Source organism: Saccostrea cucullata, unplaced genomic scaffold, assembly GCF_032062105.1.
Source record: "Saccostrea cucullata isolate Sc308-1 unplaced genomic scaffold, CSIRO_AGI_Scuc_v1 ctg7152, whole genome shotgun sequence".
NCBI classification, from domain to species: Eukaryota; Metazoa; Mollusca; class Bivalvia; order Ostreida; family Ostreidae; genus Saccostrea; species Saccostrea cuccullata.
This window is the reverse complement of record NW_026928034.1, coordinates 1-23006: the sequence shown is the minus strand read 5'-3', so window position 1 is coordinate 23006 and position 23006 is coordinate 1. Positions and strand designations below refer to the sequence as shown.

The 23006-nt window shown below is 31.8% G+C and overlaps 1 protein-coding gene across 1 annotated transcript; it reads right to left on the bottom strand.

Annotated features, from left to right (window-relative positions):
• Window positions 1-13881: 13881 nt before the first annotated feature.
• On the bottom strand, window positions 13882-22843 carry LOC134276238 (uncharacterized). Its single transcript, XM_062758506.1, has 6 exons — window positions 22595-22843; window positions 22183-22380; window positions 19559-19743; window positions 19089-19188; window positions 14405-14931; window positions 13882-14254 (listed from the first exon to the last, which is right to left on the bottom strand). The coding sequence occupies exons 1-6, from the start codon at window positions 22841-22843 to the stop codon at window positions 13882-13884; spliced, it is 1632 nt and encodes a 543-aa protein (XP_062614490.1).
• Window positions 22844-23006: the final 163 nt, after the last annotated feature.

Here is a 23006-nt window from a genome sequence, read left to right as displayed (position 1 = left end):
AAGTATATTTTTAGTTTCTACACACATAGTTTAACAAAAAATCAAATCAAAATATGGGGGTCAATATGCTCCTTTTGGAGCTACAGTACATTAAATATGGCCTTTTTGCACTGAAATCTTTGTCTTAATAAAAAAAAGTACATCTTCAACGTTTTTCAACGTTTTTCCCTGTAATATTTTTATCCAAATAAAGCATGGAACAAAATAAACTAGAAGTCTATTTTAAAAAAGACGCTTTTAAATTGTGACGAAGAAAAAGTTTCAAACTCCCACGCTTAATCATTATTTGACCTTTCTGCACTCGCAAAATGTTATTTTTCTTGCATTGAAAATTTAATAAGCAAGAAAATTATTTTAAAGTCTTAAACTCTTGCTGAATTTCAGAAGATAGGTCAAAGATATCTTTAATATTCAGAAAAGAACATCAAAAGTGGGGGTATATGATGTAATTTTTTTTAATTATTACGAAAAATTTGTCAATTTTCTGATAAAATTGGCTAATTTTTTCTCTTTGACTTTCAGAATATATTTACTATATTTGTCATAATTCGTCGAAAGAATTCATAAGAAAAAAAAAATAGATTTCAGAACATGCATAACACATTTCACTGCAAAAAAACAGCTTTGTGTGCATCCAGCACGGGAAAATAGGAATCTAAAATTAAAAGTACTGTACAAAGTTCAAAAGGGAAAAATTTAATATTTTCTTCTAAAAAAAAAACTTCCGCCACAAAATATAGTCCTTACTTAACCTTACTTGAGTGGAATTTAATTGCGATTTTTGCAATGGCTATAGTTTGATTTGCATTGTGGAATCTAAATTCAACGCTAAAACTTAAAAACGATGCAGAATTTTAGAAATAAAGGTCTACACCAAAATTGATCCAAAAGCAAAGGATCGAACGTCCTTAATCTATCCCTTTTTCGCAAAATTTCCAACACGCAAAAAAAAAACAGATATAGGGTATTTCTATTTAAAATTTTGATTCCCTATTTTTACCCCGCCCTACCCCTGGGGGTTATGATTTGAACAATTTAGAATCTACACTACGCCAGGATGCTTTCACATAAGTTTCAGTTTTTCTGGCCCAGTGTTTCTTGTGGAGATGATTTTTTAAAGTTTTTTTTCCTATATATTTCTATGTTAAACTTTGATTACCTACTTTGGCTCCGAGGGGCATGATTCGAGTAATTTAGAATCTGCAATACGCCAGGATGTGTCCTCCTCAGTTTCAGCTTTTCTGACCCAGTGGTTCTTAAGAAGATTTTTAATTGTTATTTCTTGTATATTTCTATCTTTAACTTTATTTCCCTACCTTGGCTCCGCCCTACCCATAAGGGTCATGATTTGAAAAATTTAGAATCTACACTACGCCAAGATGACTCCACATAAATATCAGCTTTTCTAGTCCAATGGTTCTTGATAAGAAGATTTTTTAATGACTTCATTCTATTTTTGTCTTTTCTTGATTATCTCCCTTTGTGAAGGGACTTGGCCCTTGATTTTTACATTTGAAACTCTCCTTTCCCAAGGATTATTTGCACCAAGTTTGGTAAGAATTGATCCAGTGTTCCTTGAGAAAAAGTCGAAAATGTGAAAAAGTTTACAGACGGATGGATTACAGACAAAATGTGATCATAAAAGCTCACTTGAGGCTTCGGCTCAGGTGGGATAATAAAGAAATTAGTATATGTTCCTATGTTAAAATTGATCCTATATTTTGTCCCCACCCTACCACGAGGAGTTCTGATTTAAACAGTTTGAATCTACAGGCATAAGGATGCTTCCGTATAAATGAAACCAATCATTGCTTTGCTTTTCTTGAAAAAAAGATTTTTGCAAAAGTTTTTCCCTATATATTTCCATGCAAAACTTTGATCAGCCATTGTGGTCCCACCCTACTATTGATTTGAACAAAGTTGAATCGACAATACGTAAGGATGTTTCCATATTAATATCACCAATCATCGATATCTAATGGAGGTAAAAAGGAACGTAAGATCGTTAAGAAAGCCAAGTGATCGGTTACTTACGAGACAACCGAAAGACTCTAAAAAAAAAAAAATACGTGAATCAAGTTCAAAGAGGACAAAAATCATTTCCACATTTTTTTTTACCTTTAAATTTAAAGAAATATTGTGGATAAGATGACATAACTTTGTGGATTCAGAGATACTTTTATGAACATTTGAATATTCTAGAGAAAAATGCCCTCTAACTGAATTTTGCTGAGGATTGTATGTTGATTAAGATTTGAGAGTGTTTCATTGTATATGAGAGACTTCACTAATTCATGTGCAAAAATCACCCCTGGCCATCATTTATGGCTAAATAAACCGATTTTATTCTTAATATTCTTAATGTGTTCTATACTGTCAACTATAGAAAAATAATGCTATTAATAAATTATTCAATGGAATAAATGATTCAACATACATTTCTTGAAGGTGGCATTACTGAAAGCATAATTATAGAAAAATTTACTTATCCCTGAACTTTGAAAAATGAGAGAAATATTTTCTCAGAGAGGGGATTGTCCTCGCCCCTTTTAGGACTTTATTTTTACATCATCATCAGGTTATTCATCTTCAACTCCAAAAGCCACTTGGTCATAGTAAACAAATTTAATATCAAAATATGTAAACCTAAAGATTAGAAGGCTTCAACATCCAATTAATAATAATGATGTAAGAAGCTTCCACTTTATCTACTTATATTTAAAGCTGATAATTTATTTTCATAAACAAATATGTTGTGTGGATTTTTTTTCCAATGAAAAGTAAACTTTAACTTTCATTTTCATTTTGCCACTGATACTCATGTTCTTGCAATATGACGTGAATGATAATCTTTACCCTAATAATATACGGGCGTAAAACAACAAATATCCAGTAGTTATCTTCTTTGCTGCAAATATATTTCATAATCTCGAATGAGATCTTATGTAAAGCACCTCAACCTGAACAAAGTTTGTCTTAAACCAATGACTCACTGTGACACAATATGCGCATTCAGATATAAATGATATTTACTAGCAATTAACCTTCTTTGTCATAAAAGCTTTTTTTTAAATCCAAGTTACTACAAACAATGTGCGACCTTTCGGGTTCTTGGCCACTTTGTTTCAGTTAGGATCGTTCATTTGAATTGTTGAATAATTCGTTAGTTAATCAATAAATGTCGCTAAGTGTAATTACTTTAAATTTGACTTTGTTAAACTTTACTGGAATAACAACTGTCATCTCAAATCACTTCGTAATACATTTTACACTGAATCTTAGAGTTGTTAGCAATTTATAAGTAAATAGGGTTGTTTAGAAGTAGATAATAGATTTATCACAATTTCAGTATGGAGATAGAGATTATGTAGGTTGTGGAGGTAGTGATTATGTCACATGTTCATACTCGAAGCACCACGAGAATGTTGTATTTAATGAAGGAATTTTATTTAATTATGAAACAAAGCTAGTGAAATGTGTCAGAATGAATATAATGCCCCTGTCTACATTCCGATTTCAACATAAAATTATGTGAGTTCGAAGAAGTTAAAATAATATCAATAATGGGTAAAAAATAAAACAACAATAAGAATAATGTAACGATGTAAAATACAACATTTTTTGACTTATTTTGAATTAAAGTGTAAATTAACTTTTCGGACTTTGTGTAAATTGTCAAAACTTTTCTTATATTTCGGCAAATGTGATAAATTTTATATATTCCGCACAGCCTTAATCCCACCTGAGACATAGGCAGAGATTGGACAGTTAATTCCTTAATTGCCATCTGATTTTATTTATTGACACTTAATCTTTCATCTTTAATTGTATTATATACATGCTGCTAAAATAACACAATTCGCTCAATAATTGTTTGATACTTGAATTCCATATTCTTTTGTTAATCCTTTTATCTTACTCTGCATGTCTTTGTTCAGTATAATGATTTGTTGTTAAAAATTATAGTCAGTTGGAATCAGACCTTTGGTGCTGATACATCCCATACTCGTGTAAAAGTTTATTCCGTGTTAATTCCTAATATAAAACTACAAAATTTTAACTCAAGTTTAAACGAATCATCCCGTAAAAATAACATTGTGTTGCTTTTGATTTCTACAATGAGTTTTGAACTATGATCAAAGCAGAAAAAAAATGCAGAAAACAGAAGAAATTATTTGAAAATGAAAAAGCTTTCTGAAAACAACAGAGGTGAAATCATATACAACTTGGAAATTTGCATTATTTGTTGAAGCCATAATTACAGTTTATACGGTATATTGCACATTGTGGCTTGGGTATGTTGTGAATTTCACAAAGGAAACGACCGTTAGGGATAAGTAGCGCTTCATTACTCAGGAACTTGTACATTTGTTGATCAATTGAGAGTACGTATGAGAGTTTATTATACAACAAACCATGTACAGTTGTGTCCATGTATTTAAAAAAAATACATATGCAGAGGTTAATTTTATGAATCAAGTTTAGATAAAATAATTTTAACTGATTTTATTCATTATTTAAACAAAGAAAAAAAATGTTTTAATGGGGGATAATGCAACATCCTGTAAGTGTAAGATTCAGTATACAGGTATTTTATTAATTTTATTAAATTTAGTTTGAATTCATCCATAAAAGTAATGCATCTCCTAAATAAAAAATAATAATAATTTAAGTTAGATCACTAATGTCCAATACCTAACTTTCTTGTATATTTTGTAGTGAAATACATACTATAAGCACAAAACTGACATATTTAATTTGTAAATAAATTCTTTTAAACAAGATGAACCTCTTTTCAAAGGTCATCTCCCTTTAAAGGCGACTTTTGATGGATCCCGTAGGTGACTGCATAATACAAGCTTCACTGTACCTGGTCTAACTTGACGCGTGTTCTTTGTCATGATTAAGAAAACAAAGAAATCCGTAGTTAATCATGTTAAATCTGTATGAAAATAATGGCCAATTCTATATAATGTTATCCAACCTATAACTCGATCAATGAACAATTATATTTCTATATTTCTTTTCAGTCTTCACTTCTTTACATGGTCAGTATAGCTATTTTATGTGTTGTATGTTACATTGAATGTCACAGATTTGCGGGTTTTGATTGCCATGAGTTGATTGCCCTTGATGGTGTTAAGTTTTCAGATTTTGTATTTTCAATCTTTCCATTCGTCGTTGGATTTATCCAAATCGGAAACATCACTTGATATAGGACAGTTTTCACTGTATTTGGCGAATCTTAGAGCTAGGGCGCTGACTTTGCAATCAGATTCAGCTATTTGTGCATCTTGTGTATTATCATGTTCTTCTTTTGTAATGGATAATGGTGACAGAGAACCAAACATTTTATGGAGTTTTTCCATATCGATATTTGGGGGAGAAAAACTTGGTAACGAAGCATTAATTTTAGGAGGGACATTTTTGAATTCAGCATTTCTGGATTTATATGCAGAAGTAAGAAAAGCATCCTTAGTGTCCAATAATTTTGTAAGGTCAACTATACATTATTTTAAATTAGACACAATCTGTTTGATTTCATTTTCCTGTTTATTTAGTGCACATAAGTGTTTAGTTTTCATTTCATGGATTTAAGATTTCTGTTTTTTGACAATATTGTCAATTTTTCCGTGCCAGTCTTCTCCTTGTTTGATGACGGCTGATGTCAATTTCTCGTAATGTTTTTTCGGAGTGTAGATTTGACGCAATTTGTTCATACAATGTCATAGGGAAGATTTCTTGCTTAAGTTCATTTTAGGGTTTCGTCAAAGGTCAACATGTCTAAAAAATTATTTTTACAATTGCTCCAAAACTATGTGTGGTATGAAGTCAAAACGTTTACATTTTGTAAATATATCACTGATTAATAGATAGAAAGTATTACTTGATAACAAATATTTTTTAAAAAGATATTTTTTGAGAAAAATTGTATCAGAAAATGTGCATATTTAAAAATAATGCACCTGCTTAATTCTTTCCTTTTTGTGAAAACCAACATTGTAGAAATAATATATGTTTATCATTGAAGGGCAAGTTGGACGTGGATGGTCTCTGAAAGGCTGTTATTGAAAGCATGACATGTATAAAGACAAGACCCCTATAGAATCCGCCATTTGCAGTGTACTTTCACTTTCAAGTCTTAACATTTGGACAAAATAAACAGGGAAAACAACTTTCCAGAGGCTATCCAAGTCCAACTTGCCCTTCATTGATAAACATATTTTGTTTCTGCAATGATAGTTTTCACTAAAAGCATGTCATTTATTAGGTGTATTTTTTGAAAATATATGCATTTTTTAAGAAGAATTTTTCTCAATTAATATTATTCCAAGTATTTTTTTTATCAAGTGATACTTTCTATCTGTTGTATAAACTGTTAAAGTTTTAACTTTATACCTTACATAGTTTTGGGGCTATTGTAAAAATAAATTTTTGGACATGTTGACCTTTGACGAAACCTTAATGTCTTTTTACCTCCTTTGTTTTTGAGCTTAACGTCTGCCAATCTGCCGATATTTTATGCCCTTGATGTTTACCAGAAGAGATGCAGGTAGGGCAGACAGGAATGCCACATTTCTCACAGAAAAATTCACAATGTTTCTGGGTGTGTGATGGACATTTTGGGTAATTAGGAGTATACGTTCTCTGTTTATATGGCACAACTTTGTGTCTTTTGGGTGAATCAGATAGATGATTTCCAACACAGACTATACAGAAGTTTACATGGCAAAGTTCACAATGACTCTGTAATGCAGCTGTTTGACACAGGTCACATAGGAGAATGTCTTGGGCACTGTAAAGGGGTCCATTTCTATAGTTTTTAAATGAATAAACTAATTTTATTATTTTAAAATTTATATTACTTTATCAATAAATGTAATAAAATGGTAGGAATTATCGATTTTGAAAAGTTTACTTGAAGATATAATATAAGGACTTTTTGGATTTTTAAACATGCAGGCCTACTGTAAGAAAATGACAAAATAATTGCTCTAAGTATTAATTTGATATACATTTAGATAATTGGCGGTGTATAGAATGCTATTAAAATTACATTTAATATATTTACCGTTCTTAAGATGATTCAAGAAATATGTTACCTGTAGAAAAATACGTGTATCAGTTAATAAAAAGACAATTTAAACTTGGTCTCTGTCTGTTGCGAAACAGTGCTATGCTTTAAATACTTTTTTTCTGAAGTGGAGATTTCATCTTTCTTACACAGACGTTACACTTAAAATAAAAAGACAATAACAAGTTTTTCTGTTCGAAGGGGATTTTTTTATTTGTACATAAGATCAAATTTGTAAATGTTGATCAATAAAACATTCTAAACAATAAATTAAAGGATGCAAGTCAACTGATTTATCGTTTGGAGTATTTCATGTTTTTTTTAAATATATCCATAATTGATCTTAGACATACGTGGCTTTGTAGTTAAATCATTTTTGTATCTGCATTTAAAGATATATGATAATTATAATTAAATAATATTTATCTAATCTACAGATGAAGTATTGTTATGAAATATATTTCTATACATTTACAAGCTAGCTAAATTTTGGTATTGATTATATTCTCATAAAAATAAGTAAATCATAGACTAATTTGATTTTTTCATTGTTTTGGTGGATTGTGGGTATATTTGTCAAACTGACTTCAAACCACCAATATTTATTTCCTTCAAATTCCTGCTTTACATTATTAAAAGTATAATTATGCTATGCAAAAACCTTTTGAAAAACAAAAATGTTTCCTCAGAAATCAGATAATGCATGCAAATTTTTTTTAATTTATCAAAATCTTTTAATTTGTGTTAAAACTGGATTTTGATTTCAAAATTTGATTTTTTAAAATCTGAAATATTGCGCAGGCGTGCCGGGGGTAAAAAAGAAGGTAGTAGATAATATTTTTTGTAAAACTATAGTTTTTTATTAAGTAGAGTTTGTACTTTTAAATTAGAGACTGAAGTCAACACGAAGACACAATTCTACGATGTCTACGATTAATATTCTTTTGGCTTCATTAAGGTCTTGCATAAAAAAACGGAGTAATGATTAATTTTGCTCTAAAAAAAAGAAATTATCAATACTGTGTTAATACCTTGGTATTTTTAAAGACACCGTTATAATAGATGTCATCAGTCTGATAAAATCAGGTGTGCAGTGAGTCACTTTAACCCCTTCGTCACAAGCGGATTTTTAAAAAGCATTTGACTGCAAATGACGAAGTATGTGATTGTTTTTGCGTTTCAAATAGTTTTTTTTCCTGTTGATGGTTCAACTTGGTATTATATTTTGAATTGTTGTATTACCCAGCGTTTTAAAATCAATTACATGCACTACATTGGACGATATAGGAACTTTGGTTTAGGTTAACCTGCTCTGGAATTTAAACGGGAATAAGCATGTGTAGCAAAGTGTGGTTCAGAGACACTGCGCAGTGGGAAACTTTATTTCAAACAATATGTTATATTTAAAAATATTTTTATAAGTGTACATTAAACAACTAAATAAAAATATAATAATTGTATGTTTAGTTCGTACTAATGAATGAAACAAATGATTTGAACATATTTTATTACACAAAATATATACATTGGGATTGGGCGCAAGTTCTAAAAACTTAAATCGCCCTCTCCCTACATGAGATATTTTAACAGGATGAATTAGAAGTGTTCAACAGTTTGTACAAAATAAATAACAAGTAAATTAAATAAACTCTTATTGTTGGCATATATAGACTGCTACATTATTGTTTATACAAATAGTTTTAAAAAATGTGTACAATCAGTTAAATCTACCAGAATGCTGAATATAAGAATGTACAATAGAAAATAGATATTCATTTTCAGCAATGAAACAAATACAAAACAAACCTAAAGGAATCAAAAACATGCACAGGAATCGCTGTATTTGGAAATATAGAGTATTACATTTACTTATCATAATTATGATCATGCAATTTACCAGTGAAGTAGTATTTCCATATTTATGGAATTTTATAACAACATTATACGTGTAAAATATAAGCTACGGATATTCTATAGTAAATAACAGGAATATAGCTTAAAAATGCCAAAAGTAGCCAATTAGACATTATACATGTAATTCTCTAAAGATTTTATCAGTGCACTTGGAGGAAATGCGTCTACAATTTTGGTATCAGTATTTTCTAAATTCAATTTCGATATGTGATAGTGAAAATGGAAAAAAAAATTCACGGAAGTCAATCTTTATAGTTTATTTTCAGCAATAAAAGAGTACATGAAAGTCAACAAACAACTAAAGATACTTGAGTCTGACGAGTCGACTCGCGGGAAGGACTTAAGTTCTCAACTGGCGTTGGTATTTCTATTGGTTTTCTCCAATGTGATCTCTTATTGTCGAGCAGTACTATCAACCTCAGGTAAACCAAACCCAAAAATATCTAGGTCGCAATTAGGTATCTTGTAATGATTTTACTGTTGATGAGCCTGTCAGAACTGCAAAGTGGGGTTTTAAAATCTAAATATAATTTTAAAATCTTACAATATATATTGTATGTTGCTTTATTTTTTTTGTGCCATGAACCAAAATTGAAATTGTTGAACGTATAAAGTGTCCGGCGCAAATAAACCGATATGAACGTTGTATAGGGTTAGTTATATATATATATAAATATTGTAAATTTTATGAAAGGTTCAAAAGAAGTGACTGACTGAAAAAATATCTTTTCTGAAGATTTTTTGGCATAATAAATGAATGGTCAAGGTCACGAATTTGAATTGTACAATTATTTGAACATCAAATAATTTAATTTAATTGTGAATAAATAGTGAAATGATATTGATTTGGTTGAAAAACTACACTCCTGGATATTAAACAAAGTGCATCAAAAATAACGGTATATGAATGTTAAGGTTTCACACTTGTTCTGGATATCATAATATCTACTGACAGGTGTGATAATTAATATCTGGTACCTATGCCGTTTACTTTAGATATTTTGGTTTCCTTGCACATACTCTTAGAATTAGCATAGTCTGAAAGAGGAACTCAAACTGTTTAAGTACTGAGTAAATAATGAACTGAATTAAATAACTTATTTCTATGTCATGACTAATGAAGTGATAAAAAGGATTTTATAAATTTTATTGAATTTTTAAATTAAAAAGATGTCGTTTCTTTTTGCATAAACCTTTTTTGCACACGTCTATTCTGGATAACCTCGACCTTGCGGCTCTGGTCTTCTAGTTTTACTACAAACAAATTATAGGCGCGGCGATTGGGGCATGCCCGTCACCAGAAATTACAGATATACGTATGAAAGAGATCACTGATGATGTAATATCTAAATTTTAACATGCAGACAAACTTATTTATCACGGCAGATTTAGAAATGACGGCTTTAACTCATTTAATGGATGTCTGGATGCTATTAAAGAATTTTTTGACATAGGGAACTCTTGTCACAAATATTTGAGATTTACTTACGAAATATCTCACACTAGGGTTAATTTCTTAGACACTACTATTTACAAGGGAACAAGATTCTTAGATAGTCAGCGATAAGACATTCGCTCTTATATCAAACCTACTGAAAGCGTCCAATACTTGCACAGGAAAGGCGCCCATACCCCATCAGTTTTCAAGGGAGTTTAAAATGAAAATCAAAGCATATTTTTGTAATTTTTCTTCATACTGAAGTAAAATATGAAACATTAATTAAACACCATTTCTTTCTCTCATATATACTACGTAACTGTAAACGTAACCTTTTTAAACAATCTATACACTTAAAACTAGAAGTATTGTTTCACTGAGCTAAAAGCTCACTAGATGATTTCCTGCCTCACATATTATAATGACAAAGGTCCATTTTTGCTCTGTGAAAGCCGAGATAAGTGTCTGATCAAAAAGTAAAATAAAGGGTGCACAGTGACACTATGAAATAAAAAAAATCTTTGAAATTACTCAAATTTATACAGTGACGTAGGAATCGTACATAAGAAATGGTTATCCCAAATGCCTAAGGGGAAGAGCATACGGCTAGATGGATCAAGAAACACCCAAATCATTACTTAATTTATCATCTAACTGTGAACCATCATTGGATTAATTTCAAAAAATTAATTGTTTGTTGAGAAATACTGTAGGTCCTGGATGCAATACTTTGTGGAGGCTCTTTTAAAGAGAGTGAGAAGACTATTAAGGCTCAACACGGGGAGATGAAATTTTACAAAAAAATCAGGGAGCTTTCTATAGTGAATTCAGATTCAGATTCGGATTGATGTTGTTAATAAACATGACTTTAAAAAATTCACTTTACAATAAGAAAGAATTCTAATGTTAATCAGATTTCTCAAGTTTATTTGATGTTACGTACTCTGAAATCGTTCATTTTCTTAGGAATTTAATTTTCATTGTTATCGAGGTATGGAGAGACCCCAAAAATTCATTACCACCATGCAATATAAAATGTCATATGCAGTACTGCTACATATGTTCCAAAGACGAATATATGTATTTTTTCCTCAATCCTCCGACCCCATGAAGAGATATAATTTTACAGTATGCAGTCAAATCTCATCTTGCACCCAATGAGTCATTGACAAAACATGCTAATAATGTGTTAAATTAATTTATCTTGGCATACAGGTAAACGCATTTTTTAAGCTCACAAGGTTTTACGCACAAATTAAGGACACTTTCTCATTATGCAAAACTGTGTAACGTGACAACAAAATATATTTTAAAAGAGATATAATCAGTCTTAATTTTGATGTTATTCCATTAGTTTAAACAAAATATTCAAACAAAATAATTGATAGGATCTTTATATGCTATTGGATGATAGTATTTTCCCAAATGTTTTTTTTTTCATTGTTTCTCGTCCAAAGCAGCCGTTTTTATATCTGTTCATTTTAAAGCATATCTTTGCCATGTTTGCCTTTTCTTTATAAAGAAACAATGCAGTCCATGCAACTTCTGTTACAGTATTTTCTGTACATGAAGTAGAAGTATTTCTCACCTGTTCGACTGCTTTCAATGTAAATAAAAATAACATTTTTAGGTTAACTTTCTGAAATCTAGCATCATGAAAAATACCTTCCAATGTCAAATTTCAAGATTTCTACCCATAAGTGTAAAAGAATTCTCTTTTCAATACTAAACATTTACTATGTTGAAAGATTAACAATACTTAATTATTCTATACTTTGACATGATTTCTTACGCAGTTTTGTCATATTTTGGTGCTGTTTTATGACAAAACCAAGTATAGACAATGTGTAAAGTACTTACTAAAAGACTCCTCTGTAAGAAATCAATTTGAGTATTTCAACTTACAGTATAAAAGAAAACTAAATTTACTGATTATAAATACCTACGGTAGAATCATACGCATGTAATTTCATACAATCTATTAAACAGATTACCTTTTAAAAATGGAATTTTATAAAGATAAGATTATCATATTAGAGAAGATGAAAGGTTCTTCTAAAAAATCAATATTTGAAATATGAAATTCCTATATAGTATATACCGTTTCAAAATTAGGGCCAAAGTAAAAATTAGGAATTTTTGTGTAAAAATGGGTCAAACTCCAAGGACAATGTCAAAGAGTTAAGGTTCTTAATATCAAATGAAAGGTTTTGTCACAAGAATTAAATATGTGAAGTATGAAATCCCTAGTTCTTATCCTTCAAGAATTATGGCCAATGTTGTATTTAAAAAGTAGGTCAAACCTCAATGTCAAAGGGTTAAAGTCTTTGGTATCCAATGAAAGGTCTTCTTATAAAGATTACATCTGAGAAATATGTGTCAAAAGGTCAAGGTTGGGGCTCCTCAATGAAAAGTCTTGCCACAAAGAATACAAATATGAAGTATAAAAGCCCTGGTATCTACTGGTCAAAAGATATGAGTAAAACTTTGGAATTTTTGTTTTAAAATGGGCCAAACCCCAAGGTCAAAAGGTTAAGTTAGGTAGTACTCAAAGACAGGTCTTGTCACAGGAAATACACATTTGAAATATGAAAGTCATAGCTCCATAAAATTTAAAGTTATGGGCAAGGTTAAAGTTTTTGCGGACAAACAGACAAAGAAACAGACAGCTAGACAGACAGACGGACATATAGTCAGATAGACAGACATCTAGACAGACAGACGGAAGGACATTTCGTTTATGGGGGCATAATAAGTTGGATAGTATATGTATTTTAAAAAATCTAAGGGCATTTCACTTTAAGTGCATCAAAAATACAATGTAATCGAAAATTTCAGTGTTCCGTGCATAAATCAACACAATAAAGTCTTTCTGTGTTTTTTTTTTTTCATATTCAAAAATACAGTCATTTATACATAATATTCACAATGAGATATACAGGTATACAAAGTTTCTACCGATATTATGTCATCATAGAGCAATTATTTTAATTTTAGGTAGAATGTTATACCAAAAATTGTTATATTTTTTAAATACCTACCTTATAATCATGGCACTAAAACAATATGTAAAGTATAATAATCATAAAATATCTTGTGAGATTGGTTACGGGATAAAATGCCAGCCACAAACGTGTTGTTATTGGTTTACAAAACATCGTTTACTTGTATTTGATTTTCTTATATCTACCACTAAACTCGACCACAAATAGATTGTCTCTAGTGTCTATACATAAACCCCATGGATACTTTAGTTGACAGTTATCGATGTAACAGAGGAACTGTCCGTCCTGATCTAGAATGTGGATACAGTGGTTGTAATAGTCTGATGTCAGGATGTGACATTGACTGTCTGTTGTGATGCCGACTGGTTCAAACGAATATCTCTTTGAAATAGAAGAATGGCCTGAGTATCTGAATCGGAGTTTTCCTGGTTGATTAACCGGCTCCATTGTCAGCTATCCAAGTTCCTGTTCTCACTGATGTATTTAATCGTGTTAAAGTTACCGGATGAGTACAGAGGTTTACCTTCACTATCAAGCTGAATAGTTTGTTTCTCTGTGGAGCCAGAGTAACGAACAACTTTTGATTGTTCTTCAACATCATTGACCATGGTAACCAGGAGGTCACCAGAAGAGGTACTACAGACATAGCGAGGTGTCCACCCCTGTAGTCTGATCACTTCCTGTATCTGTTTATTCTTCACTACGTTTACAGATCTCATACCAGGGTCAGTATAAACTAGATCTCCACTCCCTGTCACTGCTATTTCAAGTGGTATGTTCCCAGGCTTGGTTTTGATTGACTTCATTCGATTTCCCTGGAGACTGTAGAGTTTTATGATTTTATCATCTCCACATGTCCAGATTTCTTCATCACAAAGACAAGAAATACTATATAGTTTATATGCAGTGGATATGGTGTTGATGAGCTCTGGTTCATTAAGCACTGGTTTGACTGGAGGACAGAATACATACTATGGTGTTTTCATTATGTAGCCACGTTCTTCTGTTGTTATGGATAATGCTGACAGAGAACTAAACATTTGAAGAAGCTGTTCTCTGTTGATCTGATGAGGAGAGAAACTTGGTATAGAAACTTTGACTTTAAGAGGTAAACTTCTAAATTCAGCATTCCTGGATTTGTATGTAGATGCTATGGACACATCATGGGGGTCTAATACTTGTAGTTTCTTCAGATCAAGTATGCTCTGTTCTACTTCGAAAGTAATCTGTTTTATTTCAATTTCCAGTTGGTTTAGAACAGCCAGGTGTTTAGTTTTCATCTCATTTATTTCTGATTTCTGTATATTGACAATATTGTCAATTTCTCGGTGCCAGTCTTCTCCTCGTTTGGTGACAGCTGCTGTCAGTTTCTCACAATGTTTTTCCAACTCAAGTTTTTCAGAGTTGAAATCTGATGCAATTTTATCATAGGAAGGTTGTATTCTTTTTTCCAGTTCTCTCAAATCTTTTCTTAAAATTTCTTTAACGAAACTGGGTTTCTGTAAGATATCGAATCTGTTAATTTATGTCCATGATGTTTATCAGAGGAGAGATAGGTAGAACAGACAGGAATGTCACATTTCTCACAGTAAAGTTCACAATGTTTCTGTGTGTGTGATGGACATTTTTGGTAGTTCACGTTAGGAGTAGAACTTTTTTGTTTGTATGGTACAACGGTGTGTATTATGGATGAATCAGAGAGATGCTCCAGTACACTGGCCTTACACAGGTTAATCTGACAAACTTTTCAATGACTCTGTAATGCAGCTGTTTGGCACAGGTCACAGAGTAGAAGTATTTGAGCTCTGTCCAAAGGGTCCATCACTAAGGCATTAGTAAAAAAAAAAAAATTAAGCAAAGACGTGGATCACTGACAACAGAAATTATACTTATACTTATATTATAACAATTATATTAAACAATTATATTAATTATACTTATATTATAACAAAAACAATGGTGAAAAATATAGTTTGTCTGTGAAATTATGACAAAACCGTTTAGAAATGACAAAAATGCCCTATTAATTAATTGTCTTTGTGTTTGTAGTTTTCTTTTTATCAAAAAAGAAAAATGAATTAACACCTCATAATAATATATATTAGTTTGACCTAGAGCGCCTCTTTTGGGCATCAATTAATGTATTCTACTAATTTTTGATCTACTAGTTTACACATGGGTAATGCATTGGTAGTGTGTTAAATCGTAAATATTATCTTGTCTCGCCTTAAGATCCAAAACGTCCTCCCTCATAATCCTACATTTTCTTTCTACGCATTATCCTTGTTTTACCTGTTACCACGTCATGTGCAATTAATACCCGACATATCTTTATCTGTCAATATAAAGATAAAGTTATAATAAGATTTAGATATATCTCGTAAAGGATACTACCTTTTTATTGAATATAAAACTTTGCTTTAGGGGACAACCATTTGATACTTTGTGAGGGAGAAGTAGAGGACTGTCAGATATCAAAAAATGTTCCAAATAACTCGTCTGGACTTGAAGTAAATAAAATGTCCCTGACATCCCACACCATTCTAATTAGAGTTGTAGAATTTGAGGTTTTCCTTTTATATATCTAATTATATCCTTTATGTTGGCGGTTGCCATTCGTCCAGAGTTAACATTTGAACAATTTCAGCTTTTTTCTAAAACCGCTTAACCAAATTCAACCAATTTTGCATATAGAATCTATGGATGAAGAAGAACAACAATTGTGAATGTTATAGCCCTATCCCTCCCCCCTCACGCTGGGGCCTGATGGGGATGGGGGTAAAAACCTTTAAAATTAATGCAACCCCTTAAACTCCTTGACATTGAATAATCATTTTTGAACTGTTAGCATGAATGTAATAAGCATTGATCCTCTACCAAAATTCTGAAATTCATGCCACAGGGTCTGGGGGTCTAGAGCTAGGACAGGGCTATATAGGTTATAAAGTGAAAATAATTATTTCTTTGAAAATCTTTTTCTTTGCTCCTGAGTATTAAACAAAGAAATTAAATGTATAGCTATGCTGAGGAAGTATGTCTTTTCAAAACCACAGAAACATTACCCCCCCCCCCCCCGACATTTAATCCAGTGGCTTATTTGACAGTTTTTAATATATTGGTATTGTCAACACCTGAATAAAACATCATAAAATACTTTTATTACTTATTTCTAATTATTCTAATCTAAAGTTGCATTAATTCAGTCTAAGTCACCTGTTAAGATTCAATACCAAATGAATTGGCATATTTTAGAAAGATCTAAACTGACAATTGAAACATGTTTTGATCTTCAATAAAATTGTATTATAATCAAGATAAATTAAAGGTAACAAACAGCAATCGATCTTTAAAATAGAATTAATTAACGATACAGATAAGAGAACAAAGCATTAACATGGACCCCTGCATAGAAAATTTAGAGGTGGTATCACTTGCAGGAAGCCAAATACATTGACGGGACATATCGTTTTCGATTTCAGTACAAAAACGAAAGCCATACAATTGATTTAAAACATGTCAGTCTAAAGAAGACCATATTAAAATGTAAAACCTAGGTGTTTCATTTTCAAAATAAACTATTCGCTTTATTTAACCACCAACTCCCCCACGCCACCCCCCCCCCCCTCCCTTAAAAAAGAAAACTAGGGAAAGTAGTAATGCAAAGAAATCATTCTTGTTAACGTACATACGTAAGTATATTAGGAAATAAATGCTAATATAGTGTTGATTTAATTCATACATAATGTTTAAAATTCAGTTACTTTTGTTATTTTAAAAATTAATCTATCAATAAAACGGATTTACAGATGTTTCAGTCTCTCTATGGTATCTTCTATTCCAAGCTCACAGACAGAAGTTTGTACATATGACAATTTTGTTCAGTAGTTAGATAGAAAAATAAGTTCTTGGATTTCCTTCAGGCACCTTACAGAAATTAGAGATTGTTTGCGTGTGATGGTCCACGCATTGTATGGAGTAATGTTTTGGACATAGAAACACATCATGTCTCAATAATTATGTTGACAAAGTTGTTAGCTCTCACCAACATACGAAGTTTGATAAAATATATTCAGTTGTTGCTTTGAAATACAAAAGAGGGCACAATGTTTGAAAATAAATGTTTATTGCCTATGTAATGTCTATCTTCGCAAACAAGCAGGAGACTAACCCACCACCCCACCCCTAACATCAAAAATCCAATATTTGCTTGTTTCTTTTTTCAAAATAGTGCTAATTTTTCAGAAATTTAGTATCACTAAGTATAATTGCCCTCTCACTCGACCTACTGACTAGAAATGGCCCGACTCATTTTTTTTTTACATCCCATTACACGATATGTAGTTTCTTAATGATTTATATTCCTTGTGAAATGGTGCTCCGGTGTGATGAAAATTGTAAATTATTTCATATAGTAAACTAGTAAGTACTAAAACAAGGTAATTCATAACGATTTTATGTGTTTAATTTTCTTTGTTTTTCATTGGCGATAATCAAAATTTTGGTAGATAAAATAAGTTGTCCGTGTCAGACTTACAAATTTAAATTTTTAACTTTGATTGTGCTCTCATTTTTCCTTGCCAGGAATCAAAGATGTGAGAATTTACAGTACACTATTAAACAGCTGTTTGATAATAATACTAATATTTCACAATATAACACAATTCCTCTTTTTAAAGTGTTCATATTATTTGAAACATTTTCCAACTGTAATTATCTTCTACATTTTAACATTATTAAGTACCCCCATATTAAGAAGAGGTCTGGAAAAAAATCTGTGCTAAAAAAAAAGACCACGTGCTGCTGTCCTTTAACTACTTTCATGGTTCTTTACACTCATTTTGAAGATTATAGTGCCTTGTTTAGAACTTGAAATTACCATTTAAAAGTTCAAAATTTAGTCATTTTTTCAACATATTGTTGTAGAGAGAACATTATTGCATACTTTGCATATTTTGTTCATGTTTTAAGGCTTTGCTGAATTCTGTAGCTGCGCAGTTCTTAGGAGCGTTTCAAAAGAATTTTTCTGCAAAAATATAGATTATATAAATTATACAAAACATGCATTTAATTATGCATATGTATTGTATCTTTATCATAAGGACTTGAAATTTGATCAAAATGTAATATATTTTAGCCATTTCAAGAAGTGTTAACATTTTTTTCTCTTAGCTCTAAAGGTGGCCGTACATCTCCCCTTATTTCTTGTTTTATACTCGGACATACACATCGTATTCCTTTTGAGATATTGAAGATGCTTTCCCATGTTATGTTTTTTATTGAGCAGTCATTCCAACAATCAATAGAATAATAATACGAGCAACTATTTATACATAAACTTTTATTCATAGATTACGTTATCAATATTATTTTCAATACTATCACACATACACACACACCCTCACACACACACTTACACACACCTCAGTACCAGAAAGAACCTGAATCAAACAAAAAATTCTTGTGTTTCGACATTGAAAAACTTTCTATCACAAACAAGTCATTATTTTAAAAACATTGATTACATATACATGTTTTGATTTTTTTTTTTACTTTACTACTGTTATACTCTGTCACAAATAGGTTGTCTCTGGATGGTCTAAACCACAGTTATCAATATAATGGAGGAACTGTCCGTCCTGATCTAGGATGTGGATACAGCGTTAACTAAGTCTGTTGTCAGGATCTGACTCTGGCTGTCTGTTGTGATGCCGACTGGATTAAATGATGCCCCTGTAGTAGAGGGATGGCCAGTGTATCTAAATCAGAATTCTCCAGACTGATTAACCATCACTACTGCATGGGCTTTAAAGTCAGCCACACAAATATCCAGGTTCCTGTTCTCACTGATGTATTTGTCACCAGATGAATACAGCGGTTTACCTTTACTATCAAACTGTATGGTTTGTTTTTTTTTTTTTTTGAAGCCAGAGTAACCACCCCAGTGGTCTAATCACTTCCTGTATCTGGTCATTCTTCATTATGTTTACAGTTCTTGTACTAGGATCAGTATAAACTAGATCTCCACTTTTTGTCATCGTTATATCACGTGGTATGATCCCAGACTTGGTTTAGATTGACTTCAGTAGTTTGCCCTGGAGGTTGTAGAGTTTCATGATTTTGTCTGACCCACGTGTCCAGATTTCTTCATCACTGAGACATGTAACACTGTATAGTCTTTGATGCCCAGTGTTTATGGTGGTGATGAGCTCTGGTTCATCAGGCAGTGGTATGATTGTGAAGCCTTTTTCTTCTCTTTTAATGGATAATGCTGACAGAGAACCAAACATTTGATGGAGCTGTTCTGTATTGATCTGTTGAGGAGAGAAACAACATGGTAATGAAACCTTTAATTTAGGAGGCAAGCTTCTGAATTCTGCATTTCTGGATTTATATGTAGATGATATGGAGACATCATCGTGGTCTAATATTAGTATTTTCTTCAGATCAATTAGGCTCTTATTTACTTCAGAAGTAATCTTTTTAATTTCAATTTCCTGTTTATATAGAGCAGCCAGGTGTATAGATTTCATCTCATCAATTTCAGATTTCTGTTTGTTGACAATGATGCTAATTTCTCTGTGCCAGTCTTCTCCTTGTTTGGTGACAGCTGTTATCGTTTTCTTGTAATTTTTTTTCAGATTAAGATTTTCAGAGTTTAAATCTGATATAATTTCTTTATATGCAGGATATATTTTTTCTTCTAGTTCTTTTAAGTCCTTGTTTGAAATTTCTTGAATGAAGCTTGGACTTTGTAAGATTTTAATGACCCTACAGTACGGTGGAGATAATGTCCAGCATTGTGATTTTGTGCGAGGCTATGAAGGCAGAACGACAATGTGTTTTTTGTAACGTAAAGAACCACGAACGATAGTATTGTTCTCCCGCCTACCTCTAAGTCGTTTCTCAAAAGTTAACATATTCGAACGATTTTCGAATTTTTTTTTATAGATTTTTATATGAAATTTCATAAAATGTTACTTATTTGGGATACCAAAGAAAAATAACTATAATTTTGGTTAAACTTGTGTTTTTCACGATAGAAATCAACGGAAAACGGAAAATAATTTTAAAACACCCCCCCCCCTCCGTGAAACAAAAATTCAAAAATGTAATGGCCAAATTGCCATTAAAATTGAATTTAATGGGTGCAAAATGTAGGCGGGAATCAAAAGTTAGAGTTCGTAGTTCTTCTGTTAGGTGTGTCTGGGAAAGCATTCATTGGGAAAAACATAATGTTCAAAGTCAGCTAGATGTAATTATTAGGACTTCAATTTTCAATAGAAAAAACATATTTGCTATTCCAAGTCCTTCTGGATCCCAGTTGCAGTACTTGTTCTTGTTAGTGCAATGTTGGGTTTTTTTTATTAGCAGTCACCTTGCATTCTAAAACCCCTAAGCATACATCTTCTCACACAAAACACCATGAAATGCTTGATAAGTCCCAATAACTTCTTTATACTATATGCAATTCAACCTCAATATCATGAAGTTTTTTCTGGCTCCATCGACTCCAGAGGGCAAAGTTAAACTGTATAAAAAATTAAATTATAATTTGGCAGAAATTTCTCGATCGATCCTACCATTTAAACTGCTAATATGTATATGAAATCCAACGGTCTTTCGACATTACATAATCACGCGTTCCGGATTACATGTTCATATACTGTATACAGGGTTATTTTCGCCCCGTGTTAATTTCGCCCTTTTGCACTTGCGAACAATTTTGCCCCGTTTTAAATTCACCCAGTCATAGTTTTGTTTAAGAAATTATGCTGTGTATTTTGAATTCGCACCGTTTTAAATTCGCCCAATCAGGAAGAGGGCGAAAGGGGCGAAAATAAAACGGGGGCGAAAATTTCCCTGTATACAGTACTTAAAATGTGAAAGTAGTGAGCACACACATAAAGAAATAATATTTAAATCCATTAGAGTTTAGCGTACAGGGACTTTTGAGCCAAAGGCGCAAAAATTACTATAAAATATTCTCGTTTTACAGTATATTATTTCCATTATTTAAACACTGAATTGACGAATAAATTCTCCTTTATTTCCCGATCAAGACAGGGAGCACACGGTGGATGTGACCGGTCAGCAGGGAATGCTCCCTTCTCCATGGCACTTGATCCCACCTCTGATGTTTTAGACTGAAGTCTGTGCTTGTCCTGATCCTAATCTGAATTGTTTTATGGACATTTGATCTTGAATATACAACATGTATACTGTAAGTTATCTCCATATGTTTAATTCCAGAAAAGATTACATAATATTTAAATCTTTTTTTTCATGGCCCTCAATATTGTTCAAGATGAATAAATAAAGCACACAAGGGATGCATGTATCGATATCTATGATATTTGTTGAGTGTACATTTATATAAAATGGTTTCACTATCAAAGGTAAAATTCTCCACTTTTTTCTCAGTTATGCATTTCAGGGGTGCAATTGTATATGACACACCCTGTTCTCACAAATATATTTAATATAACTGGTTGAATACAAAGATTTAGCTTTATTATCACACTGAATGTTTTGTTTCTCTGTTGAGCCAGAGTAACGAACAACTTTTGATTGGTAATTATCATCACTGAGCATGGAAACCAGGAGGTCACAAGAGGAGGTACTACAGAGGCCAAAAGGTCACCAGTTCTGTAGTCTGATCACCTCCTCTATCTCTTTTTCTTCACAATGTTCGCAGTTCTATCATTGAAATCAGAATACACCAGATAATCGGCTTTTGTCGCTTCGATTACTGATTCAGAAGTGTTGCATTTTGACTTTGTTGATATTGACTTGAGTAGTGATCCCCGATTGATGCTGTAAATTTTCATAGTGCTGTCATTTTCATTTGTCCAGATTTCTTCATCACTCAGGCAGGCAACATTGTAAAGTTTGTTATACCCAGTGTCTATAAAACCGTTGACTGTCTCTGGTTCATTAATTGAGCCATTCTTTGATTGCAGGAAAAATAAGAGATTCTGATGATTTCTGTGTTTTCTTCTTGCTTAAGCCATGTTCATCTGAACTAAACTAACTACACGATAAGGCTCCAAACAGTTTATTGAGTTCTTTACCTATGATTTTTCTGGGAATAAATTTGGGTAAAGAATGAGCGATTACTCATAGAAGATTTCTATATATAATAATATTGGATATGCCACTTACCAGTTTGGACGAGTCATTGGTGTTTAAAGCAATTTCAATTGATTCGATTTCATCACTAATGTTAGAAATTGTCTTGTTTATACCATCCAGATATTCCTGTAAAGTTTGTTTCCGTGTTTTTCTCATCTTATCAACTGCAGTTTTAAGTTTGTAAACAATGTTGTCAATTTCTTTGTGCCAATCCTCTCCATGTTTTGTTATTGTTGTTGAGAGTAATTCATAATCCTCTTCAAACTGAAGCGTCTCCATATGAGGGAAAATTATTGAGAGGGATGTTAAGCACTATACAATCAATCAATCTTCTAACTGACTTATTCTGTGTTGTACATCAGAGGCAATGTCCTTGCACTTTGGATAAATCGTCATATTTAATTCAAATTGTTCTCTGATGAGTGTATTTTCTTCCGTAACT

Bases quoted from the DNA above. Each gene is read 5' to 3' on its own strand.
- LOC134276238 (XM_062758506.1), bottom strand. From the start codon at position 22,843: ATGGAGACGCTTCAGTTTGAAGAGGATTATGAATTACTCTCAACAACA. The intron at 19,744-22,182 runs GTAATCGAAGCG...TCTCCTCAACAG, and splicing joins AATGCAACACTTCTGAATCA to ATCAATACAGAACAGCTCCA. The intron at 14,255-14,404 runs GTATGTATTCTG...AAAACTCTACAG, and splicing joins TACATAATGAAAACACCATA to TCTCCAGGGAAATCGAATGA.